General features: G+C 39.2%; 1 protein-coding gene across 1 annotated transcript; it reads right to left on the bottom strand.

Moving 5' to 3' along the window:
* RARS1 (arginyl-tRNA synthetase 1) lies at nucleotides 1–26,828 on the bottom strand. Its single transcript, XM_059174252.1, has 15 exons — nucleotides 26,716–26,828; nucleotides 25,036–25,170; nucleotides 23,321–23,509; nucleotides 21,416–21,524; nucleotides 20,801–20,901; nucleotides 20,111–20,232; nucleotides 18,420–18,540; nucleotides 16,632–16,761; nucleotides 15,031–15,135; nucleotides 11,747–11,925; nucleotides 11,127–11,236; nucleotides 6,815–6,920; nucleotides 1,837–2,009; nucleotides 1,452–1,699; nucleotides 1–216 (listed from the first exon to the last, which is right to left on the bottom strand). Exons 1-15 carry the CDS (start codon nucleotides 26,758–26,760, stop codon nucleotides 107–109), a joined length of 1,983 nt encoding a protein of 660 aa, XP_059030235.1. The 5' UTR covers nucleotides 26,761–26,828; the 3' UTR covers nucleotides 1–106.
* Nucleotides 26,829–27,292: the final 464 nt, after the last annotated feature.

Genomic DNA, 27,292 nt, shown 5'->3' with positions numbered 1-27,292 from the left:
TCGCTGACAAATTTCCTTTACTTATTTTTGTATCTGCATGATTGTAAAAAAGCAAATAGTGTTAAATGGCTATTTTTGGTAAAAACACACAGTGTTCAAAGAAGGATTACATTCTTTGGACAGGTTTTATTCCCAGGATATCAAACGCCTTGGCCATAACAGCAGCTACCGCTTCACAAAGCAGCATACGCCACATGTTTACCTTCAACACTTGTCCTGAGAAAATAAAAGAAGAACGGGATTAATGTGTCTTTTAAAAAATCATTACTGAAGAGTCTTTGTTACTTCTGTATTTTACTGAAAGATGAACAGCCTACTCCATCATGTTTTAGAGCTTTAACTAGAATTACCTCCATATTAAAAAATACAGATAGATAGGTGGCACCTTGGTCTTTTTTTTTTTTTTTTAAAGATTTTATTTATTTATGAGAGAGAGCGAGAACGAGCACAGGCAGACAGAGTGGAAGGCAAAGTCAGAGGGAGAAGCAGGCTCCCCGCGGAGCAAGGAGCCCGATGTGGGACTCGATCCCAGGTCGCTGGGATCATGACCTGAGCCGAAGGCAGCTGCTTACCCAACTGAGCCACCCAGGCGTCCCGGTGGCGCCTTGGTCTTAACCAAGATCTCAGAGTCCTGGGATCGAGCTCCACATCGGGCTCTCTGCTCAGCAGGGAGCCCGCTTCTCCTCCTCTCTCTGCCTGCCTCTCTGCCTACTTGTGATCTCTCTGTCAAATCAATAAATAAAATCTTAAAAAAAAAAAAATACAGATAGACAATCTAAAAAAGAAAGGTGTTCCTGTTCAAGACATCTGTTTCTAACTGATAAGGGGAAATAAGATCTGCAATGATTTATCTTTCTTTTTAAACTCTTCAAGACTTTTATCTTAGGCATCATGGTCTGATATAAACTATAAACCTTAATTCCAGGATAATAGTGAGATTATTTTTTCGTAATACAGTTTCAGTTCACAGGCATGACCCTCAAAAACACCTACTTGCTCTATAACAAATTATTCAGTCTACTTCAAGAACTATGTAACCTTAAAGCTTAGATAAGAAAAGATACCAATTTTCTCCCAAGGGCAGTTTCCATTAACAAGAACTCCCAAAGACTCGTTCTGGGACCCTCAGTAATTCTGCTTCTGTTGGCAATGTCCTATTCCTAGTCCTCTTTCAACTGTTTTCTTTGGAGTCCTATGGTTCTATGCCATGTGCCTGAGGGTGGGAGAAACTACTCTGGGAATGAGAATTCCGTTTATGCTCTTATGAGATCTAGTTGAATTTTGTCTGTTATGTATGATATGGACCAGTATATAACTGTTTGCGGGGGAAAGCAGTGGGGGGTGGGGTGGGTTCCAGTAATAAAACAAGTTGAAAACCATCTACATCCAATTCAAAGAAATGCCTTGCTGATGCCCCACCCTCCAATATGACCACTGAATGAGACACTGACCAGTTTGCCGATCTTTTTCCACACAGTAACAGTTATCATAGAATTCTGTAAAAGTAGTTGCCAGCTCATAGATATAATCACAGAGAGTGTGGAGAAATAAGTCATCTAAAATCTTCTGGAGAATCTCAGGGAACCGTAAAATGCACCGCCCTAGTTTCCATTCCTTCTCATGGTCCAAAATGATCTTAGTCTCTTGAGCAGCCTTCTTGAGCATATCTTCATCAATATTGGCCAGACGTGCTATAGACCTAAGAAATCAGACAACAGCCATCAATTTCTATGGTCAGGCACATTCTTCTCCACTTAAGAGACAACACAGTAAGAAATGACTGATATAGCTGGAAATCCTATCAACTAATTCAAAATAAAACAACACTACAATTACCTGATTCTAGTGAAGGCATACAACAAGTAAGCAGCTGTGTTTCCTCTGTCATCCAGCATTTTGTCAAAGGAGAAGATGTAGTCATTCAACCGGTTATGAGAAAGATCTGCATATTTGATACAACCATAAGCAACAGATGTCTGAGCAGCCTTTAATTCCTCTACGGTTAAGACCTTTAGGGAAAAAACAAATACTTTATAGTTTACTGACCACTGCCTTTGTCCTGGTGTCTCAGGCTCAAGACAGGGATTGGGAGCATCTAATGGTTTTCCTTTATCAGTAAACTAATAAATATTGACACTGAGGGAACATGGGCCAATGTACAAAGGGAAGAATAATGAAAATACAACTCATCAGCTCTGGATAACAAAGAATGTTTCTATGAGAAACCTGATCTATAAAATATGAAGTGTTGGCTTGAATACTTTCCTCAAAATATATTCAGTAGAGATGAAATAGAAAACACCAATTATCAGAGAAAGACAAATACCGTATGATTTTGCTCATGTGGGACTTAAGAAACAAAACAAATGAACAGATTAAAAAAACACAAAAAACAGACCCACATATATAGAGAACAACCTGGTGGTTACCAGAAGGGAGATGGGTTGGGGGTATGAGTGAAATAGGTGAAGGGGATTAAGAGTACACTTATCTTGATGAGCACTAAGTATGTACAGAATTGCTGAATCACTATACTCTACCTGCAACTAGTAACACTGTATGTTAATTACATTGGAACTTAAACGAAACATGGTGTCAGAAGTAGGAGAAAGAACTCATGCACTGTTTTGTCAATTTTGGCCATGTATTCTCAAGCACTATCAGGCCACAAGTGATTAAGGTGCTGTTCTGGACATGAGGGAGTAGCCTGTAGTATACCAACCCTTCTACTACCAAAGGCAGCTATTTAAAAGTTGGATAAATCATATGAAACAACTATATGAAGTCACTAGAGAACATCAACACAAGCTAAGTTTGAGGGGCCATGTATAAGGGAAACACAGAAGTTGACTGAGTTCCACATTTATGTGACCTTTCCCCCTAGGACACTGTCCAAATCACTATGTGGTGGGCAAACATGGAACAAAAGCTGGGCAGAAAGAAGTGGTCTTACTGGATTAAGAGGACAGAGCTGAGTTTGGAGATGCCAAAGCAGTGAGGACAAAATCACCAAGTGGGAGCCACAGAGGAGTGAAAAACCACCCAATGGCTGGCATTAACAAGGCAGGACTCCCCACAAATCCAGCAAGAAAGAGCAAGTGGGTGGCTGAGGAACTGACCAGCAGCTGTGTGAGGCGAGGGCATCCAGCAGGAGCAAGGGGAAGGGCACTAGTGAATACATTAGAAGGGCCCTATTTCATCAATAAGAACCTTACCCCAAGAGTAAAATTGAAATGTTTCATTCGGCCCTAAAAAAACCCAAGACCAAGACTGACAGAATTAAGATAGTAGCTGGTACACTATCTGCCAGAGGAAGATTGAAATGATTATTGGAAGATGACATTATAGAGGACTTTTATAATTTTTCATTCACAACACCTAGCATCTAGTTTAAAAAAAAAAAGGGCAGCTTAATAAAGCTAATAGATGTGACTGAAAATCAAGTGGGGGGGTTAGGTCGGGGGGAAGATGGACAAGAAAAGGAAACAAAAACAACAAAAGCAACTTTAAATTTGGAACTGCTTAGAATAAAGATATGAGGGGCACCTGCGTGGCTCAGTGGGTTAAAGCCTCTGCCTTTGACTCTGGTCATGATCCTAGAGTCCTGGGATGGAGCCCCACATTGGGTTCTCTGCTCAGCAGGGAGCCTGCCTCTCCCTCCTCCCAGCTCCTGCCCTCTCTTGCTATTTCTCAAATAAATAAAATCTTAAAAAAAAAAATGTGAGAGACATGGAGGACACATAGTCAAAAATTCTAATACAGTACTCAGCATTTTGGAAAGAACAGAATATGGCAAAGATACAATAATTTAACAGCTATGGCTGAGAATTTTTCTAAACAAATGAAAGGTTACAACCTACAGATTAAAGAAGCCCAGCTACTTCCCAAGCAGGATGAGTTCACCCCCACCCTCCACCCACAAAAACCTCAAACCACACTTTGGTCTTTCTTAGTCAAAGTACTAAAAGTCTAAGAAAAATAGTAAAAGTAGTATCAGAAAAAGTCACAGTATCTTCAAAGGAGAAATAATGAGACAAGTGATATTCAAAGAAAGTACAGAAGCTAGAAGACAATGGAACGCCACCTTTAAAATGCTGAAAGAACAACTACCAGGCTAGAATCCTATGCCTGATAAAAATACTGTTCAAAACTAAAGGCGACAAACCATGAAAGACTATGGATTCCGAAAAACAATCTGAGGGTTTTGGAGGGGTGGGGGTGGGGGGTTGGGTGAGCCTGGTGATGGGTATTAAGGAGGGCACGTAATGCATGGAGCAATGGGTGTAGTACATAAACAATGAATTCTGGAACACTGAAAAGAAATTAAAAAAAATAAATAAAAATTAAAAAAAAAAAACAATAAACAAAACCTAAAGGCACTACAAAGATGTTTTCAGAAAAACAAATGCCAACAGAATTTATCACCAGCAGACCTGCACAACAACCAAAAAAAGTACTAAACGGAGATCTGCAGACTGAAGGACAATAATCCCTAATGGAAGCAAAAATACTTCAAGAAGGAAGTGCATAGGAAAGGGTAAATATATACATAAATATAAATGAATATTGATGGTCTGCAACAAATAATGGTTAAAAGACTTGAAAAGATCCTTCATAAAAAACAAATATACAGCCAATTAAGCATTAAAAAATATAATCAACATCATGACTCATCAGGGAAATGCAATTTTTTGATAGAGCGAGCAAAAGAGCAAGCACGGATGTGTGCATATGGAGGGGAGGCGCAGAGGGAGAGAGAGAATCTTAATTAAGCAGGCTCCATGCTCTGCTCAGAGCCTGATCTCATGTTCCTGAGATCATGACCTGAGCAGAAATCAAGAGTCAGAGGCTTAACCAACTGAGGCAGGCATCTATGCACCCTGAAAAACACAAATTTTAACCACAGTAAGATGCCACTGCCTTCACCAGAAGACTGACAAATCCAGTATTGGCAGACAGGGGCAACTGAAGTGGTCATATATTAGTGACAGGATTGCATACTGGTTATAGTACTCTCCTTGGGGGCATGTATTGCATGGAGCACTGGGTGTGGGTGCATAAACAATGAATCTTGGAACCCTGAAAAAAAAAATTAAAATAAAAACTAAAAAACAAAACCCCCCCCAAAAAACTCACAATACTCTCCTTGGCAATTTTTAATAAAATTAAGCATAAGCCAACTCTAAACTTAAGTCTACCAATGATATTCCTAGATATATATCCCAAAGTGAAAGTGCATGTATCCATAAAAGGGCTATAACAATATTGAAATTAACATTTTATTAATATCAACCAAGACACGGAAACAACTATAATGCCCATCAATAGAATGGATGAACAAAATCTGGTATATTCATACAATAGAACACCATTCATTAGCAATAAAAGGAAATGAACCTGATACACCTAGAAAACAGCACCATATTTTATGAAGTCCTAGAACAAATAAAAGTGACCCATGCTGACAGGAAGTTTTCTGGGGTGATGGCTGGAGTTACCAGGCATACATATGTGTAAGAGATCATCATGTTTCACATTTTACTGTATGCAAATTGGTCAAATAAATAAAAGAGCCAAAGCAGTTTTTACCATCACTCAGAATAAACAAATTGGTGAGATGACCAAAATTCCCAGCTTTCATCTGATTGTGCTGGATATGCCAAAGCCACGACTAAAAGGAAAAACTACTCAGGAGATACCAGCTGTGGAGGCTTGGCAACCACCTAGTAGAAGTAGAGAGAAAAGCTATTTTACATTTCGTTTTGTTGGCAATGGAAAAGGAGCGGGTGGGGACAATGTAGTCTCATAGCCTGCTTTCATCCTCTCTAGACTGTCCGTGATCTATCTGAACCAAACAAAAGGGCTTTCCCTCAAAGGACCTTCTTTTGTGTTTGGCTCTTTCATGTCTCTGTTTCATCCTTCTCTATTTCTCTTTCTGTAATTGTACTGTTTATAGTAGTTATGTTCATTCCAAAATATCACTTGACTTACTGAAGAGTAAGAGACACAAGACCCTTTGAATCTCACTTTGACTTTCCTATCTTAAAAAATGTTTTCCTTGGGACGCCTGGGTGGCTCAGTTGGTTAAGCGGCTGCCTTCGGCTCAGGTCATGATCCCAGCGTCCTGGGATCGAGTCCCACATCGAGCTCCTTGCTTGGCCGGGAGTCTGCTTCTCCCTCTGCCTCTGCCTGCCACTCTGTCTGCCTGTGCTTGCTCTCGCTTCTCTCTCTATGACAAATAAATAAATAAAATCTTAAAAAAAAAAAAAAAAATGTTTTCCTTGTCAAATTTTCTTCACTTTGCTTTAATCATTCAAATTACACACAAATCTAACCACAGTCCTTTTTAAGGGTGCTATGAAAGCCCACTACATTGTTGCTACTCTGATGGCTGACCAATGGCCTTGGGTGGTAGGTGTTGACTAGCCAGGACTACTATTTTCCAAGTGCTACCAGAAAAAGGATCTCAGTAGATGTAGCTCCTATGGTAAGCTGGAGAATCTAGCCTCTTAAATAGAAATAGTTTTGAATCATTGGTTCAAAGTGGTAATAGGAAAATGCTAACAAGAAGCAGAGATACTATGCCACATTAACACAGGAGGAAACAGAGTCTTTTTAATAGCCATAAACTGTATTTTCAAACTAAATACTCAGTAAGGGAACAAACTTACTGTGGAATAATTTCTGAGCAATATAAGTTTGTCCTAAGTGGATTTGCTCCTCATAATATTCCCCAGTTCTCTTGATAAAAACAAAAATGAAAAAATCACAATACAACACACAGTACAAACTATGCAGTAAGGCTTTGGATTACCTTATCTCTTTCTTTCTCCTTCAATTTGTCCATGGATCGTTTTAGTCCTTCTTCTAGAAGGTCTATGAGGCGCACTGTTTCACCTGACCGCGTTTTAAACTTCTTCCTAAAAAAATTTCAGAGTCTCAATTATGTAGATTTTGAAACAGAACTTCTCACTTAGAAATCTTTGAAGATGAAGGTTTGACACTGCCTTGTTCCAGCTGGCAACCAGGTAAGATGCCAAAATAAAGAGTGGTACTTTGGGGAAGGGAGGGAAAAATGAAACAAGACGAAACCAGAGAGGGAGACAAACCATAAGAGACTCTTAATCTCAGGAAACAAACTGAGGGCTGCTCGAGTGGAGCGGGGTGAGAGGGATGGGGTGGCTGGGTGATGGACATTGGGGAGGGTCTGTGTTACGGTGAGCACAGTGATGAATCACAGACCTGTACCCTTAAAACAATACATTATATGTTAATTTAAAAAAATAATAATAATTTAAAAAAAGAGTGATACTTTAAAATTATCTTTCATCTATTGCCCTCAACTCAAAGCTTTCTAGTGTTAGGCTCCTAATAGCATTCTTTTTATGTTGACCTATAATACACTGCCCAAAAGGAAAACAAAGACATTTGTTAATTTGCTTGTTTTCATGAACAAAAAGCCTGGCTTATTTTGCCTTCTCTGAAAAGTTAATAAAATACATGTTTGCTCCTAGAATGGTTTAGAGACTATACAAATTCCAAACTGGAATCTCCTTTGCATTTCTCTAGATAATAATCCCACCTGCTGACTGGCAACCAACTCTGGATGCACAACAGAAATCAACTTAAAAGCTTAAGAAAAGCAGGATGGGGGCATCTGGGTGGCTCAGTGGGTTGAGCCTCTGCCTTCAGCTTGGGTCATGATCCCAGGACCCTGGGATTGAGCCCCACATGAGCTCTCTGCTCAGCGGGGAGTCTGCTTCCCTCTTTCTCTCTGCCTGCCTCTCTGCCTGCTTGTGATCTCTCTCTGTCAAATACATAAATAAAGTCTTTAAAAAAAAAAAGAAAAGAAAAAGAAAAAAGAAAAGCAGGATGCCAGGGCTCCATTCATACCCACTGAAATCAATCTGAGGATGCAGTAAAAGCACTGATAAGCACTGTCCTAGGCAACATTATCATTAAAACTATTTCACAGGGGTGCCAGGGTTAAGCATCTGCCTTCAGCTCAGGTCATGATCCCGGGTTCTGGGATCGAGCCCCCTACTGGGCTCCCTGCTCAGTAGGGAGCCTGCTTCTCCCTTCCACCCTGCTCATGCTCTTTCTCTCTCTCAATCTCTCTCAAATAAACAAAATCTTTTTTTTTTTTTAAAGATTTTATTTATTTATTTGACAGACAGAGATCACAAGTAGGCAAAGAGGCAGGCTGAGAGAGGAGGAAGCAGGCTCCCTGCAGAGCAGAGAGCCCGATGTAGGGCTCGATCCCAGGACCCTGAGACCATGACCTGAGCCGAAGGCAGAGGCTTAACCCACTGAGCCATCCAGGTGCCCCTCAAATAAACAAAAATTTAAAGTATTTCATAAACATTGGATTTTCCTGGGGCCCTGGCTGGCTCAGTTGGTAGAGCATATGATTCTTTTTTTTTTAAGTTAATTTATTTATTATTTTTTAAGATTTTATTTATTTAACAGGGGGAAAGAGAGAGAGCATGCACAAGCAGATGGAGTAGCAGATAGAGGGAGAGAGAGCAGCAGGATCCCCACAGAACAAGAAGCCTGATGCAGGGCTGGATCTCAGGACTCTGGGATCATGATCTGAGCTGAAGGCTTAACCCACTGAGCCACTCAGGTGCCCTCAGCATATGATTCTTGATTTTGGGGTCAGGTGAACAGAGATTACTTTTTAAAAATTGGATTTTACCTATTAAACAGAAGTTTGCACAACAATGAGTTTATAACATTTTTTTTTTAAGTTAAAAATTCTTTGGTGTGTCTGGCTAGCTCAGTCAGTAGTACAGTGTGTGACTCTTCATCTAAGGGTTGGGAATTCAAACCCCACACTGGGTACAGAGATTAACTGGTCTCTTCTGTTAGTCCTTATCTGCACCTGTCTTGAATTTTTCTGCATTTTTGTGGGTTTATTCCTTGGCCCTGGTTCTAATACAAGGGATCCATATCTGAATACTGAAAGTTTTTTTAAAAAAATACCTAACACCTATTTCAGAACCTAATATGTCAATAACTGCCCTGGTGGGTGGGGCCTGGCATGTATAGTTTAACAGTCTCCCCAGGAAATTGTTCCCCTTCATAAAATAAGTTCCTTCAAGAAGGTCATGTTCTATTATCTCTCTGTATACACTGGAGCACCCAGCCAATGTCATGCACAGGTGCTCAATAAACAGGGGTCAAAGGAATAAGAGGAAGATGACTAAAGGATTAACTACTGTAAAACAAAACAAAACAAAACAAAAACAAAAACCAAAAAAACAAAAAAAAAACACTTTACAACAAAATTTAGGACACCTGGGCACCTCAGTCAGTTAAGTGTCTGACTCCTGATTTCAACACTGGTTATGATCTCAAGGTTATGGGACTAAGCTCTGTTTCAGGTTCCACACTCAGTGGGGAGTCCGAGATGCTCTCCCTCTCCCCATTCCCTTCCCCGCACTCATGCACTCTCTCTCCCTAAACAGATAAATCTTTAAAAATAAATAAAACAAAATTTCACTAAGAAACAGCAAAATCTGACCATTTTAATGTACATATTTAAAATATGGTAAGCTGCCACTGGTTAGCTATCATTAAAATTCTTTTTCTTGGGCGCCTGGGTGGCTCAGTGGGTTAAGCCTCTGCCTTCAGCTCAGGTCATGATCTTAGGGTCCTGGGATCAAGCCCCACATCAGGCTCTCTGCTCGGCAGGGAGCCTGCTTCCTTCTCTCTCTCTCTGCCTGCCTCTCTGCCTACTTGTAATCTCTCTCTGTCAAATAAATAAATAAATTCTTTAAAAAAAAATTCGTTTTCTTCTTTATGGCCTAGGATGCCACAACATGATGCTGAGTGCATAAATATGAAACAGCAAATAAAGGGAAAAAAATCCCTTAGCATTATACGGCCAACAAGTTAAATGCCAAGATATGAATATTAGTGATTAATATGGATATAAAAGTAAATCTGATCATTTCACCTAATTGTAAAAATAATCATCTAAACATTAGTCTAAAAAATGAACAGTTAAGAAACTAAGAAAATATAAGCCATACTCAACTTATTGGTTAGTTTTTAAGCACATTCTTTGGAGACCATGGATACTAAAATAAAGACTTTGTGTCTTTTCATTCTAAAAAGGTGCAGCTCTATAGAGGAGTCCTATATTATAATATAGAAGTGTTTGATGTTGATTCCAATAAGGTCTGTGATCTCCACATAATCTGTATCTAAAATAATAATCTGACACACCTAGCCTGACTTTTACAATGCTTAATTAAGGCTTTTGTAACATTGGCTAACCAAGCATCTTGAGCAATTTCATGCAGTTGTGTTTTTTTTAGGGTTTTTTTTTTTTTTTTTTTTAATTTGACAGACAGAGATCACAAGTAGGCAGAGAGGCAGGCAGAGAGAGAGGAGGAAGCAGGCTCCCTGCTGAGCAGAGAGCCTGCCGCCACCAGGCTCAATCCCAAGACCCTGAGATCAGGACCTGGGCCAAAGCAGAGGCTTTAACCCCCTGAGCCACCCAGGCGCCCCCTTCATGCGGCTTTTAAAACCATTACCACCTTTGTGTGACATTTGGGCTGTATCACTAACTCTAAAATGATTTTAAGAGACATGATAAGTAGCTAAGTGACCCTAAAACACAATCAAATGCAAGATGCTAAAAATTTTGTGCCTTTGAATTGATGAATACTATCTATCTATATATATTTGCTTGTATTAACCTTTTAGTTCATGAACATGGAAAAGAACATGGGGAGATGACTGGAAAATAGAAAAACTGGAAATATATTAACACGTAGGTCTCAGGGCACCTGGGTGGCTCAGTCAGTTAAATGACTGACCTTCGGCTCAGGTCATGATCTTGGGGTCCTGGGACTGAGCCCTACACTGGGCTTCCTGTAAATCTGTTAAGTCTATTTTATTCAACTTTGTCCATATCTCCCTAAAAGGCTACATTCTCTAGCAGTGATAAGATATAGGTATAAAAAGCCTCAGCTGGATTCACCACTACCACACATACAGACTATAGAAAATTGTACACGTTTTAATTCTAATATGGTATCAAATGAAATGTAGTCTCTTCCAAAGAAATCTGGGGGTCAGGTACATTACTAACACCCAAGACTCTCCAGACTTACTTGTCTTCTCCCAGCACCACACCAAATCCAGCATGAGACACTCGAGTTACTTTCGGGTCATACCAACCAGCCATCTGGGCAGCACCAAATACTGTCTGGAAGTGCACAGACTGCAAAGAAACAAACAGAAAGTGACGCACTCAGCTTTCTAATAACAAAAAAGTGACTTAAAACTCTGTGCTGAGGGATAAAGATTTGTAAAGTCCACTCACAAATCTTAGAAGGCAAGCATAATTGTAAAAACTCTTCTTTATACCCAAGAAGTAAGAGTGTAAATATGAGAGAGTAAGAGCAGAACTGTTGTACTTTCTAAGTCCAGAGGTTTTTAAAGTGGCTGAATTAAGAATAGCTTCCTATGCAATAATCTCAATTAAATTTTAGGTCCACGACCACCTTTTCAGATAGGAAGGGTCACTGATTTTTATGGAAATAAGCTGAAAAGCTGGAAAGTTCTAGAGTACGACCAAATCCAAACCCTGTTTTTCATCTTATGTTCCACTGCAGTTCTGAATTTTAGTCTTTGGGAAGACTTATAGTCTTCCAGTGCTAAATGCCATAAACCCCACCACACTGTCTCAGCTCCAAACGGATGATGTAAGAACGTAAATCTACAAACTCACTTGTCCACTGTCCACCACATAGATAACCATATCTGCTTTTTCCTCAAATAGTCTTTGTTTAAGAGCAGCCAGGTCAGATGTATCATAGGTGTAACCTCCATCTGATTTTACTATGGTTAATGGTATAGAACATCCTGGGACAAAAACAATCTTTCTGCCATCATCCACTTGCACAAATCCTAGGAAAGAAATCTTTATTAATAATGTTAAAAGAACACTAAAGGAATGTAAAAGATGATGCCATTATAAGATATTTACTAAAGAGCTCAAGAAATCACATTTTCCCCCCACATTATAACCTATTATGAGTTTTAGAAAATGGCTATTGTCAAGGTTGTATTGGCACCCACAATGTTCCCAGGACACAGCTGAAATATCCTGGTAGTTTTCTGGAGTCACACTATACTTGGCTCCAAATGCTTATAAAACACTTTACAGGGTGCTGGGTGGCTCAGTCAGTTGAGATTCTGACTCTTGGTTTCAGCTCATGTTATGATCTTGGGGTCTTAGGACTGTGCCTTGCATTGGGTTCTGCACTCAGTGCAGAGTCTGCTTGTCCCTCTCCCTCTGCTCTCCTCTCTCTCATAAATAAAAATAAAATCTTAAAAACACCTTACTGAAGCCCACCTACTCAAAGGTACAGAAACGGGAATCCATGCTCCGTTTTCAAATTAGAGCCATATACTTTCTCTGGGGAAAAGATGCAATTTCTACGACTGCCTCCTGAAATGTATTGAAAGGAAGTGAAAACTGTACCAGGGTCCAGGAAACAAACATGGCAGGGCTTAGCATTTGGAATGATTAGTGGAAAGAAAATATAAAGTCATGTTCATATATTCATGTTGAAAAAGGCAAAATTCTGGGGTTGCCAGGGTGGCTCAGTGGTTTAAGCCTCTGCCTTGGGCTCAGGTCATGATCTCAGGGTCCTGGGATCGAGCCCCACATCAGGCTCTCTGCTCAGCAGGGAGCCTGCTTCCCGGCCCCCGCCCTCCCGGCCTGCCTCTCTGCCTGCTTGTGATCTCTGTCAAATAAATAAATAAAAATCTTTAAAAAAAATAAAAAGAAAAAGCCAAAATTCTTTGATGCAGTAAGGGACAAGAAAGAACATGATGACAATAACAAAGCTATATTTGATTACTACTGTGTAGTAATTTCATTAAGTCTGAAATTCAACCTTCACAATAACTCTATGTAGCACATATACTATTAGTATTGATTTCTTACAGTTTAGGAATCTGAGGCTTGGTAAGGTAAAGGCAGTATAAGATTGTAGTTAAAAACAAGTTCTGAATGTGAAGAAAGGGGACCCTCTTGCACTGCTGGCGGGAATGTAACCTAGGGCAACCATGCTGGAGACTAGTACAGAGGTGCCTCAAAATGTTAAAAATACAGCGATTCTACAATCCAGCAACTGCATCATTAGGTATTTACCTAAAGAATAAAAAAACACAGATTCCAAGAAAAACATGCACCCAGATGCTTATGGCAGCATTATCAACAGCTCAACTATGGAGAGCCCAAATGTCTACTGAATGATAAATGGATAACAATGTGGCAAATAAACAGAATGGAATATTACTCAGCCATCAAAAAGAATCAAATCTTGCCATGTGCAACAACACAAATGGAACCAGAGGATATTATGCTAATGCTAAGTGAAATAAATCAGAGAAAGACAAATACCATATGATCTCGCTCATATGTAGAATTTTAAGAAACAAAACAAATGAACGTATGAGAAGGGGGCAAGAAAAAAAGGAGAGTGGAAAATAAGCTATAAGAGACTCTTAACAACAGAAAACAAACTGAGGGCTGAGGGAGGGAAGGAGGTGGTGAACGGGCTAGATGGGTGATAGGTATTAAGGAGGGCACTTATGATAAGCAGTGGGTGTTTTATGTAAGTGATGAATCACTCAACTATACTCCAGAAACCAAGAATGCATTGTGTTAACTACCAAAAATTAAAGAGGAAAAAAAAAAAAAGGCACTGAGGCTAGACTTCCTAGGTTTAATTCTCAGACTTATTAGCAAAATTACCTTGGTAAGTTACTCAATTCTCTGTGCTTCCTTCTCATCATTAAAAAAGTCCCTAAAATTTTACTGTCTTAAAAGTATAATCCCTAGGCCACAGATTTTGAATAATAAATATCAATTCCCATTCAAGGAACTAGGCTTTCTTGGAGATAACAGGTTAGCTGATTCTAGCTCTGAGGCAGGACATAACAAAATAATCTTAGAATGTTGGGTACTTGAAAGCAAGCAAACTATCAAAGACTAGAGACTATAGGGGTCAAGAAAAAGACAAAAAACAAGAAACCCAATTTGAGGAGGCTACCTTTAGCCAAAAATGGGACAGTCAGAATTAAAAAGGCAAATGATTAAAAAATATGAAATATATTAAATGCTGTTTATAATAATGCTAAAAACAACTCAGTTGAATCTAGAAGATGCTAAGAAACTAACTTATTATTCTGAAATGGACGAATCATACATTTACACTGTTTGTCTTTTGTGAACTGTACTTCAGGATAACCCAAAATAATTATGTGGCAAAGTGTGGCACAGGAGAATTCAAAGTAACAAAGGAGGAACAACAGAACACTACCAGTTTCCAACCTCCAATGAAGTAATGGATCAAAGTCATGATCATCAATAGCTGCTAAAAACAACAGAGAGGGTCTAACAGGAAAATCTGTGGACAGGAGACGCCTAGGTGGCTTAGTAGGTTAAGCTGCTGCCTTCAGGGTCCTGGGATCGAGTCCTGCATCAGACTCCTTGCTCAGTGCGGAGGCTGCTTCTCTCTCTGCCTGCTTGTGCTCGCTCTCTCTCTCTCTGACAAATAAATAAATAAAATCTTTAAAAAAAAATCTGTGGACAGATCAGACTGACACCTGAACCTACTAATCCATCTTAACATAAAGAAAGCCAACAAAACACTGACGACTGTTTGTAAATAAACAAAAGACAAAAATAGAAAACACAAACCATAATTTAAATCAAGCCTCTTCAGAAGACAGAGATGGAGGAAATGTTAAATAATACCATGTGGGAAATTCTCTAAGACAAATGGCCCAGTTTCTTCAATAACAAAAGGGAAAATAAGGGAGTAGGGAGGGACTCTAAGGATTTATCTAATTTTTAAGATGTATATTAAATGTAATGTATGTCTAGATTTAAAAAAACCTAATGATTAAAGATCATAATATTCTCTCCACTTTTACCTGTTTGAAAATTTCCATAATGAAAAGCTTAAAAAAGAAAAAAACAAAAAGTAGAATGCCTACCTTTATCTTCAAATTCCTTTACAATATCATTCATCCTGTCTTGATAGAAGGATTCCCCCCTCTCTACTAAAGAGATGTCCAATGCGTCATAGATTTTATTGAACTCTAGGGAAAAATGTGACCAAATTAAAAAAAAAAATGTGTAAGAATTTAAACAAATAGGAGACATGCATCTTACATTAAATGAAATTCATTACTGGGGCACCTGGGTGGCTCAGTTGGTTGAGTGACTGCCTTTGGCTCAGGTCATGATCCTGGAGTTCTGGGTTCAAGGACTACATTGGGCTCCCTGCTTAGTGCGGAGTCTGCTTCTCCCTCCGCCCTTCCCCCTCTTGTACTCTCTCTTTCTTTCTCAAATAAATAAATAAAATCTTTAAAAAGGATACATGTACAAAGACTTGTTTTTTAAAAAAAAGATTATTTTTTTTTAGATTTTCTTTTTTAAAGATTTTATTTATTTATTTGACAGAGACAGACACTGCGAGAGAGGGCACACAAGCAGGAGGAGTGGAAGAGCGAGAAACAGGTTTCCTGTTAAGCATGGAGCCCTATGTGGGGCTCGATCCCAGGACCCTGGGATCTTGACCTGAACAGAAGGCAGATGCTTAATGACTGAGCCATCCAGGCACCCAAGACATTTATTATTTAACTGCAACATTTTAGGGGCACCTGGGTGGCTCAGTCAGTTAAGCGTCTGCCTTCAGCTCAGGTTATAATCCCAGGGTCCTGTGATCAAGCCCCATATTGGGCTCCTTGCTCAGAGGGGAGCCTGCTTTTCCCACTCCCTCTGCACCTCCCTCTGCTTGTGCTATCAAATAAAATCTTAAAAAAACAAAACAAAACCCAACGCTGCAACATTTTAATTCATTTATTAAGTAAGCTTAAAATATGATGCACACTATATACATACTGCCATTTTGAAAATGTGAAAATACTGGAAGACACCCATCAAAATATTAACAGTCAGTGAGACTATATATTTTTTCCCTGTCCATTATGTTTTTTCTACAAGCAACAGGTGCTTCTTGTTTAACTTTAGAAATGTTACCCTTAAAAAAATGTAAATGAAAAGAAAAAATGAACAAGCTTCTTCCTCTCCCACTCCCCCTGCTTGTATTCCTTCTTTCTGTGTCTCTCTGTCAAATAAATTAAAAAACAAACAAACAAACAAAAAACCCTTAAAAAATAAAAGATCATGTTTGAAAATCTGAAACTGTCTTATATCCTGCTGTCTATTTCTCTTCACTCTGGTCTGACACATTTCTAAACAAATTTATTCCAATGAGTATTATATCTTTGGTTGCTACTATGAATAGGATTTACCCTCTTTCCTTTCCTAATTAAAAAAAAAATGTTTTTGGAATTGAATTTTTCCTAATTAACTTTTCCTGGTTTCTAAGAAAGTTAAAATTTGCACTTGACTATCTTAATAAACTTTCTTAATAGTTGTATCAGTGTCAGAAAGTATTTTTTTAAAAAAATCTATTTGCCCATCTTTTAAAGTTTAACATGTTGCTAAAGGACAACTGAGTAAAGATCCAAGGAAGCTGCACACAATGATATTTCTGGGATGAATAAATAAATTAAGCCTAGAAACTCACCTTGGCGGGAAACATCACAGATAAGCTTCCAACCTTTTGTAATATCTGGATTTTTACTTTGGAGCAGAACTACACACTGGTATGCCCGCTTCTTAAATTCCTCCTCAGTATCAAATCTCTTCTTGGATTCCTATGTTTGAAAAGGAAAAAGTAAGTAATATTTATTAAGAAAGAGCCAGGCTTTTATTTCTAGATCAAGAATTTATTCATTTCTAAAACAAAAAGCAAACACACACACACAAAAACGAGTGAGGAAAGTGAAAATTTACAACACCAGTACAAAAAAGAGAACAATAGTCAACAATAGTTACGAATCAATGTGCCAAAGAATCCTATGACTTCTTCTGAAATCATTTTCTTGAAAATACAAATTCTCACCACAGTGCTACCTCCACTTTTCCGATGCACAAAAACCTTCTCCACCCCAATGGCTTAAGAGTATATAAAGAATAACTAACAGAAAGGGTTGAATTTTCTGTGCTTCATCTTCCATTCTAGATATGGTCCTGGACGGATAATTAATTTTTTGTAATTAAAAATAAAACAGCTTTCATTGGTTCTATCTATTCTGAAAATAATACATGCTTACTGCAAAAAAGGAAAAAATATATAGTTAATCCTACCCCAACCTAACCATGGACTACATTTTGCTACATTAATTCTAGACATTTCTTTTTTTTTTTTTTTTTAAAGATTTTATTTATTTATTTGACAGACAGAGATTACAAGTAGGCAGAGAGAGAGAGGGAAGCAGGCTCCCTGCTGAGCAGAGAGCCCGATGCGGGACTCGATCCCAGGACCCTGAGATCATGACCTGAGCCGAAGGCAGCAGCTTAACCCACTGAGCCACCCAGGCGCCCAATTCTAGACATTTCTTTGCAAAAACATACCTATGTGTTTTAACAAAAACTGGAATATATGGCTTTTCTTTTACTGCTTTTTAAATTTAGTAATGTATCATAAACCCTTTCTAGCAAACAGATCTACCTTATTATATTCAGAACACAGAACTCCAATAGATTACAACATTAGTTATATAATTGATAGCCCCACATTAGTCAACACATTGTTTTCAATTTTTTCATTAGAAAATACTTACAAGACAAACCCCAAAAAACAACAAGAAAAAAACCCACACAAATGTTTACTTTTTAATACTGTAATCCTATTCTTGGGAAGTTGTCCATCAAAAGGAAATAATTTTAAGAACAGAAAAAACTTGTATGTACAAAGTTGTTTACAAAATGGATAAATGCACTCCAAAAATTTGGGGGGGGGGATGAATAGGGATTAGTATGAACTTCAGTACACCAATCCAACAAAACAATGTGCAGTCAAACCATACAGTAACATGAAAGTTGATAATGAAATATAACACAATACAAAAATTATATTATAATCACAAACCATGTAATAAAGATTTGTATATGGATGTCACAAAGGGAAAGTTGACAGTGCTTAATTTAAAATATAGTACCTTTGTCTTTTAAAAACCATTCTTACACATAACATTTTCAACTCATATAAAAAAGAACATCAAAAAAAATTTTTAAATACTAAAATCTTTTGATCAACAAACTCCTAAAAATTCACTTACTAATGGGTAACATGGTAGAGTTCAACTTTTAACATGCATTAATTAAAAATGGAAAAATGCTGTGTGAAAGGGCAGAGAGTTTAGTTTTAACCCCACGGTAGCTTCAAATACATTCTGAACTCCCTAAAGAAAACTAATAATTATTATGAATGGTAAACACACAAATACTGTAACAATAAATGGTTTCTAACCTTATAAAAGGCCTGAAGATCCCCAATTGGAGGTGAAACTGTTAGGTAGTCTGGAAATTTATCTTGTAGGTGAGCGATGAGCATGCCAAACTGGGTCCCCCAGTCTCCTACATGGTTTAATCTAATGCCAATCAAAAGAAAAAACCATTTAAATGACAAACATGCTTAAATTAGACAAACTACATTCCATTATGAACCACCAACATTTAAGTGCCATTACATCATGTTCAAATAACATCTTGTTTATTCAGCCGTCTCCTCAACTGGTCTGCAAGCTCCAGGAGAGGCAAGGACAGCATCTGTACATTTAGAAATGTTTACCCACTGCGGTGCCTGGGTGGCTCAGTTAAGTATCTGCTCAGGTCATGATCCCAGAGTCCTGTGATTGAGTCTGATGTTGGCCAGCAGTCTGGTTCTCCCTCTGGCCCTCCCCCTGCTTGTGCTCGCTGTTTCTCTCTCTCTCACACAAATAAATAAATTAAATCTTAAAAAAAAATTTTTTTTTTAAATGTATACCCACTGACAGTCTGCACATAACAGGCCTCCAGGATTTGTAGTCAATGAAGTTCCTATCAATGGACTGTGATTTGTTTATTGTATAGATAACTGAGACATAGGCAGGTAAACTAATGTTGATCATCACAACTTTATGAGAATTTTAACTTCCAACCAATTATCTTAGTGTGATTTAAAAACTAACATCAGGGGTGCCTGAGTGGCTCAGTGGGTTAAGCCGCTGCCTTCGGCTCAGGTCATGATCTCAGGGTCCTGGGATCAAGTCCCGCATCGGGCTCTCTGCTCAGCAGGGAGCCTGCTTCCTTCTCTCTCTTTCTCTCTGCCTGCCTCTCAGTGTACTTGTAATTTCTCTCTGTCAAATAAATAAATAAAATCTTTAAAAAATAAAAAAATAAAAATAAAAACTAACATCAGTGGACAAAATTCTTCAAAATGTGTCAATCCAACCACTTTACACCCTTTACTGTTTTTAACTAATTTCAAACCATCAGATCATCTCTTAACTGGACTATTACAAGAGCTGTCTAACTTACAATTCTGCCTTCTTTGCCTAGTTTCTTCACAGAAGCCAGACTAATCCTTAATCAGATTACACTGCTCCTCCTAATTAGGATTCTCTAATAGCTTCCCCTCACACTTAAGAATAAAACTCCAATTTCCTGCCATGGCCTACAGGCCCAGCATAATCTCTTTCTTGCCTACCTTCCTCCTAATAGAATATAACCCCATGGATACAGGAAGCACTCAAAAAGTACTTGTGGGGGTGCCTGGGTGGCTCAGTGGGTTAAAACCTCTGCCTTCGGCTAGGGTCATGATCCCAGGGTCCTGGGATCGAGCCCCACATTGGGCTCCCTGCTCAGCAGTGAGCCTGCTTCCCCCTCTCACTCTCTACCTGCCTCTCTGCCTACTTGTGATCTCTGTCTGTCAAATAAATAAATAAAATATTAAAAAAAAAAAAAAGTACTTGTGGAATGAATGGGGTAATTTTTCCTTGGTTGACCCACAGACAGTCTAAAAGGTATCAGTTCAGAGAAGCCCAGGACATAATTCATTTAAAAAGCCCACTGGGTGATCAGAAGCAGAACCATACTTACAAAACACTGATTAGTCAAAGATTCTTTCTCAAACAACTTTTTCCATTTTCTAAAGAAATTTCTAAAGGCAAGAGCACATACCTTAGCACATCATATCCTGCAAATTCAAAGAGGCGGCACATGCTCTCTCCTATGATAGTTGACCTCAGATGGCCTACATGCATCTCCTTAGCTATGTTGGGAGAGGAGAAGTCAACTACAACCTGAGACAGGAAGAGGAAAAAAGTTTTTTGGACAATATTGTACTTTAATTATTTAATGTGATAAATATAGGTACAAAGGCCAATTATGTTACAATATATAAATGTATCAAAGTAACATCTGGTAAATCTTAAATTTGCATGTCATGTCAATACCTTCAATTAAAAAAAGTTTAAAGAGGTGTAGACATTTTATTCTGCTAACATTCATTAATAACATTTAAAAATAAACTCAGACTTAGATAACAGGTTACAGTTGTAATTCAACTGTGTTAGATTTCTGGTGAATCTACTTGCCCATTAATTGAAAAAGAATCAAAATTGTTTATACAAACTTTATGTTTCAGCCAAACCTCATAAATATCAGCAGACTGCTTCAAATGGCTTGTGGAATAAAGTGGAAAGAAAAGCCACATACAATCAAGACCCAGGCAAAAGGCTATTCCAGTTATATTCATAATCTCGAATATTAATAATTAAATCTCAATATAAAAAGTGACCAACGGTTCCCTCCCAGCCCTTGTCATACAGTTCTAAGGTGTTAATATATCATTGCAAACTGTGCATATACCTTTTTATTCTCACCAAGGGCAGGGAGTTTAACCCCATTCACCAGGAGATTGGTCAACTGTTGCGATACAAAGTCCTTTCTTAAGTGAACATTTATAAAACCTAATGAACAGTAAAAGAGAGAAAAGAAGTCAGATAGTTTCCGATTTTAGAAGACTGCTCACTTCCAGAGACTAAATTTCAATTATGCTGGCTCCAGAGTGCTGATATGGCTCTGGCAAAACAAAGACTCCAACACCACCTGAGGCCCTCTTGTTAACTCCTTCTTTCAGTATCTATTTCAAATATTACCACTCTCTTGAAGCTTCCTACTTAATCGTGGGCCCCTTCACTCTCAGTATATGATTTGTTGGTGGCCCTTTTAAAACACTTATCTGCAATTATCACCTTTTTACTAAAGAAAAACTCAGTCACAGGGAGGTGAAATAACTCATCCACAATTAGGCAGCTCAGACTAGACTAAAACATCAGCTCTGTTAACTCTCAATCCAAGGTATTTCACCACCTTGTTTGGTATACCAGTTTAAACCTACACTTATATATTATATGGTTCTTTTTTATTTCAAAAAGGACCCAACATCAATACGACTACTTAAGAAGGGTAACGCTGTCATACCAGGGCCGGCAATTTCAACTTTTTCAATACACTCATTGTCTGGGAGGTGTTTGGTAATGTTTTCGGCAATTTCTCTTGGATTAACTTTCTGTTCCTTGGTTTTGAGGATCTATAACACAATGTAAAATGATTCATTACACAAGAGTCCAGCAAGTTACTCGAAAATACACAACTGATAAAGCATGAACTGCATCTGCCATTAAGACCCACCAAGAGGCAGAAGCAGAGAAGTCCAATGACCTTGTAGATGGACAGATTAGAGCAGCAAGCATCAACAGTGCCAAGAGGAATTCAAAATACAAAACAAAACAAATCTATACATTATCTAGAACTCTTTTATGAAGATTTAAAATCTTTAGTTATGGGGCGCCTGGGTGGCTCAGATGGTTAAGCATCTGCCTTCAGCTCGGGTCATGATCTCCAGATCATGATCTCTAGATCCTTAGATTGAGCCCCAAGTCAGGCTCCCAGTTCAGCAGCGAGTCTGCTTCTTCCTCCCCCTCTCCATATGCTTGTGTTCTCTCTGCTACTCTCTCTCTCAAATGAATAAATAAAATCTTAAAAAAAAAAAAACAAAAAAAAATAAAATCTTTAGTTATGATGCTGGTGAACAGGATATTCACATCTGGAATTTTCAAATCATCAAGGTGTGCAATATTCAGGCTTGGGTAACAAAAATAGTACCCTTATACCTTAACCAAAAACCTATTATACAATGCAGCTATTAAAACTCGGGAATTCTGGGGCACCTGGGTGGCTCAGTTGGTTGAGTGTTAGGCTTCACGCTCAGTGAGCACAGAGTCTGCTTGTCCCTCTCCCTCCCCTGGCTCCCTCTCTCTTGAATAATTAAATAAAAATCTAAAAATGTGGGAATGGGGGTGCCCGGGTGGCTCAGTGGGTTAAAGCCTCTGCCTTCGGCTCAGGTCATGATCCAAGGATCCTGGGATTGAGTCCTGCATCAGGCTCTCTGCTCAGCAGGGACCCGGCTTCCTCCTCTCTCTCTGCCTGCCTCGTGATCTTTGTCTGTGAAATAAATAAATAAAATCTTAAAAAAAAAAAAAAAATGTGGGAATGTTGTTGGCTTAGCCAATTAAGAATCTGTCTTCTGCTCAGGTCATGATCCCAGGGTCCTGGGATCAAGTCCTGAATCAGGTTCCCTGCTCAGCGGGGAGTCTGCTTCTCCCTCTGCTGCCTCCCAATTCATGCTTGCTCACCCGCTCTCTCTCATAAAGAAATTTTAAAAATAAAAAGTGAATTAAAAAATATAACTCAAGGGATGCCTGGGTGGCTCAGGTGTTAGGTGACTGCCTTTTGCTCAGGTCATGTTCCCAGGGTCCTGGGACTGAGCCTCACAACAGGCTCCCTGCTCAGCAGGAAGCCTGTTTCTCCTTCTTCCACTCCCTCTGCTTGTGTTTCCTCTCTCGCTGTGTCTCTCTCTGTCAAATAAATAAAATCTTTAAAAAAAAAATGTAACTCAAAATGGTTCTTATTTAAAAAAAGGAGCAGGTATTCCTCTAACAAAAAATGAAATACATAGGCCCACCTCAGATACCACAGTTGCATCACATATGTAATGGCAACACTGGTTGGTCAATGGCTAACCTGTAATCTCTCACTTTCCAATACTCATTAGTAACACCAAGCAATCCTGGACACAACAGGAGAGAAGTACCGAGAGTATCAACTACCACCCTTAAATACTGAAAATACATATAAAATATACATATAAAATTTGAATATTCAAACTTGTGTTTTAAAATTAAGAACATACTTCCCCCTTCCTTGAATTTTTCAGAACTGTGGAAAATAGTTTGCTACTATTTATGATGTAAAAAAAAAGTAATGATGATGATTAAAGTTCAAGAAAATCAAATCACCAAGAATGCTTTAAAATAATACAATCACCTGAGAGATACCCATAGCACTATTACACTGATAGTCCCCAAACTTGGGCTGTTGACTTGGTGTCACTATCAGAGGAGGATTTTCCAAATCTGGATATGCAGCCTTAATGGCACAACCAAAGACTTCTTGCAGTCGGCTATTGATGTTAATCATATTTTTAGTTGGTCTGGTTCTTTCTGCTTGAAGACTCTAAGGAAAGAATGAAAATATCAACAAAATATTAAATATTCCCCCAAATTTTGAGAAACCTTTAAATGTCTTGAGAAAAATTAGCATACATTGTGCAATGCTCATATCTGGGACAAACGTAATAGGACAGCCATCCAGTAAGTGGTTATAAGTCAGAGTGTGTGACGAAAGTGACCCAGCGAAAGAAGTAGAGTGAATGAATGGGTGTCCCACACAGTATTTTATTCATTTATGACTTGTTTTCTGTTGTTTGTGCACCTTGTGTTTAGCTACTGTTTTTCAATAGGGCAAAGTATCTGTGAAAGAACCCATGAACCGCACCCCCCCCACGAAACTGACAGTATTCTGTGTATAATGTGTTAAGTGTACACATTAAAGCTATTATGCATTATGGAAACATGTATTAGAATACACTGTACTTGGGGCACCTGGCTGGCTCAGTCAGTAGCACATGGGACTCTTGATCTTGGTTGTAAGTCTGAGCCCCATGCTGGTGTAGAGACTACTTAAAATCTTAAAATAATAACAAACTGTACTTATTTTCTGTGTTTTTCCTCATACCTTCTACCACACAAGAGACATCTAATAATATTTCTGAATTAAAATAATTACAATACTTGTGAATTAAAATAAATACAGAAATGAATACCAATGAGTGCAGAATAAATGAGGTAATCAGAAAAGTGAGGTATCTGGGGGAAGACTTCATGGAAAAGAAACGTTATTTTAAAAGACTCAAAGACAAAGTTATTTCAAACAGAAGAGATCCCAACAAGGTGATAAAAAGACTGCATGGGAGTGGGGTGGGCAGAGTCTGGATAAATGGAGTCAGCTTTGGAAAGAATTTAATGCCAGTGCAGCCTGGCTGAACGTAGTCTACACACACTGCAGAACAATTATGGGGGTGAGGTCATCCTCCAGGATGTGTCATCAGCAGACTTGAAAGGCAGACCAAGACATTAAAACCTCCACTAAATCAAGCTCAGTTTTTTTAAAAAACTGATGAACACTGTTAGATTTTAAGGTTATTAAATAACAAATAAAGCACAAGATTTGTGGGGAAAAAATTCTGAACTACTAAGTGAAAAAAAACCAAATATGATACCATAAAATATAAAATGATAAAATAACCAACTTAGGGCAGAGGACTGTGAGTATATTCTATAATATCTTCTTTTGAAAGAGGCAATTTACTTAAAATTCAAAAGTGGTCTTTTTAAAAAAGGGACTGGCATAAACTATTAAAAGAAATGTCTCGACCTTATTTGAAGCCTACTTCACGCTGGTCAGATTATTTAGCATGATCAAACATTTCAAGGGGCCTTGGAAGGACAAGGCTATACCAACTTCTCCATTACTTGAACCAACAACTCAATCCTAAGTAGCCTAAGACAGGGGAAAAGATAGGGTTTCTTTCTTCATGTCTCCATGTTCCTGAGTATACTTTCTGAATCTTGGATAACAAAAGTTTTGTAAAAGATACAGTAATTCAAATTACATAAGGAAGAACAACCTGGCGTACTTACCTTTCGAAGGATATTCAGTCGATACTTTAATTTTAGATTTTCTTCTCGCAATTGCTCCAAATTTGGAGAAGCTTCTAAACAGCCGCAATTTTTTAACCGATCAATTTCAGCAGTCAGAGACTTAATCTCTTTTTCCTAAGAAGGAAAAAGGCACTTTGTTCAGTCCACAGTCCACTTATGACTGATGACTTCTGTAATGGGAATGGTACCATAAACTTATTCTTTTCCTCTCTCCAACAGGGCATGGCAGAGGTGATGGGAACGAAGGAACTTCCCTTTGATAAGCCGTGATTTTTCCTCCTGGAGGCTTTTGATTACATCAGCATATTATTCTTTGGTATGAAAGAATTAAGTGTGTACGTTGCAGGAGAGGTATCAAGCACATAATGTATCCTGTTTCTCTGGTCTTAGTAAACCAGTCTGCTTCAGTGAGAGTACCAGCTAAGTTCAAAAGCAACCAGCCTGACACAACTACCAAATCTTAGAATTTGGGGCTGTTTTAAAAAGGGAATGCCTTTTGTCACATTGAATATACCTCAAGTGCCTTTTGCCCTTTCTTAGACAAAATGACTTCCCAATTTTCCCCTTACTTTCCATTGTCTCAGGTCCTAGACCAAGTATTTCACTCTAATATCGAAAACTAAAAACATGCCAATTCTTAAGAAAATAGTCTCCAACATAAAAAGAATTGCTAAGGAGGAGATTCCTCACTTGAAATTTGAGAACGTTTACAGCAGATAGTTACCGCAAGAACAGGCTGCCATAAATCAGCATATATATATATATATATATATATATATATATATATATACATACACACACATATACATATATATATTTATATATATTCCACATACAGCGCTAAACCTTTTCCAGAAACTATCTCTATGATTCTTTACCACAACCCGATGAAGGTACTTATACCCCCCACCCTGACAAAGAATATATGGCTCCAAACCAGGAAGAACTTGCCATTTTACTTCACCCACTTGTTTGTCGTGATTGCTGGTTTAATATAAACCAGTTCCCTTGATACAAGTACTTAAACCACTTTCTTATTACTCCTCCCTACCTGAGCATAAAAGATAATGGAAATGTCCCATTTTCACTTGTATAAGCTGTGACTGTTCTTCCCCCAGGAATATGGACAGTGGGGGGGCAAATGAACCACTGTGTGGGCTTGTTCCATTCCTCTTGCTCAGTATCAGTGGAGGACGGCTGAGCGGCGAACCAGGACCCAGGGCTCCGGCTCTTATCCCACCTCCCTCTCTGCCCGACCCCCGCATCCCGAGAGAGCACGTGTGTGTGCGGGTTAGGAGGACCACAGTGGAGAAAGCCTGTACTGAACACGCCAAGCTCCGGCGTACCGAAGACCCTGATCTGGGGGGCTCTAGGAGGGCGAGGACCTCTACAGCGGGCATGCTGGTTTGGAAGGCTGAAGATCACTGTCTCATGGGCCTTGTGAGGATGGGTTCTTCCTCTCCAACCCCGGAGGGGCATCCCTGGGAGGGTGTTCGCTTCCGAGGTAGCACAGGCCCGGATCTCTGGACAACGCTGCCCGCGCCTGGGGGGACCAGGACGGTCCCCGGGCTCCCTGAAACTGTCCCATTGCAGCTCGGGCGGGAGGCAGATCCTAGTCCTTCCTCTCCCAGGCTTTTCACTGGTCCCATGTGACCCTACCTGCTGCAACAGCCTCGCGGAGCACTGAGACACTAAACCTTCCATCCTCCCGTCAGCGACTCACACTTCAAGTGTCCGGAAGCGGAAACGAGCGGCCCCTTCCGGAAGCGGAAACTTTCCTTCCCGCGCCGCCCGCTCTTGTCAACTGTGTGCCGCCACCTCTGCTGCCACCTGGCGGGATCCCGGCGACGCTGCGGAGAGAACCGCACCCCGGGAAATGTTGCCGGCTCCCTTTGGACTCTAATGGTGGGGGAGGGGCAGAGAAAGTGAGGGGAATCGGCCAAGAGATGCCCTGTGCTTGGTCTAACCTGGACAAAGACACTTACCTAGCACTTCTGTCTCTCAAGGGCTTCAGTCGGCCCCTCTGTGAAATGATCACACAATTAACAAAATTCATTCATTTACTCAACTGGCGTTTACTGTGTATGTATACGTGGCGGACGCTCTTCTAGGCACTGGAACACGACCTCGAAACAAGACAGACAAGGTCCTCGCGAGATATGCTAGACAAAAGAAGTAAACACTCTCAGGTAGTTTTAATTGCCAGGCAAGTGTTGAAAGACCAAAGTCAAGTACA

The sequence above is a fragment of the Mustela lutreola genome, chromosome 5 (assembly GCF_030435805.1).
Source record: "Mustela lutreola isolate mMusLut2 chromosome 5, mMusLut2.pri, whole genome shotgun sequence".
Lineage (NCBI taxonomy): Eukaryota > Metazoa > Chordata > Mammalia > Carnivora > Mustelidae > Mustela > Mustela lutreola.
The sequence above is the reverse complement of the archived record's forward strand: the minus strand, read 5'-3'. Positions and strand labels throughout refer to the sequence as shown.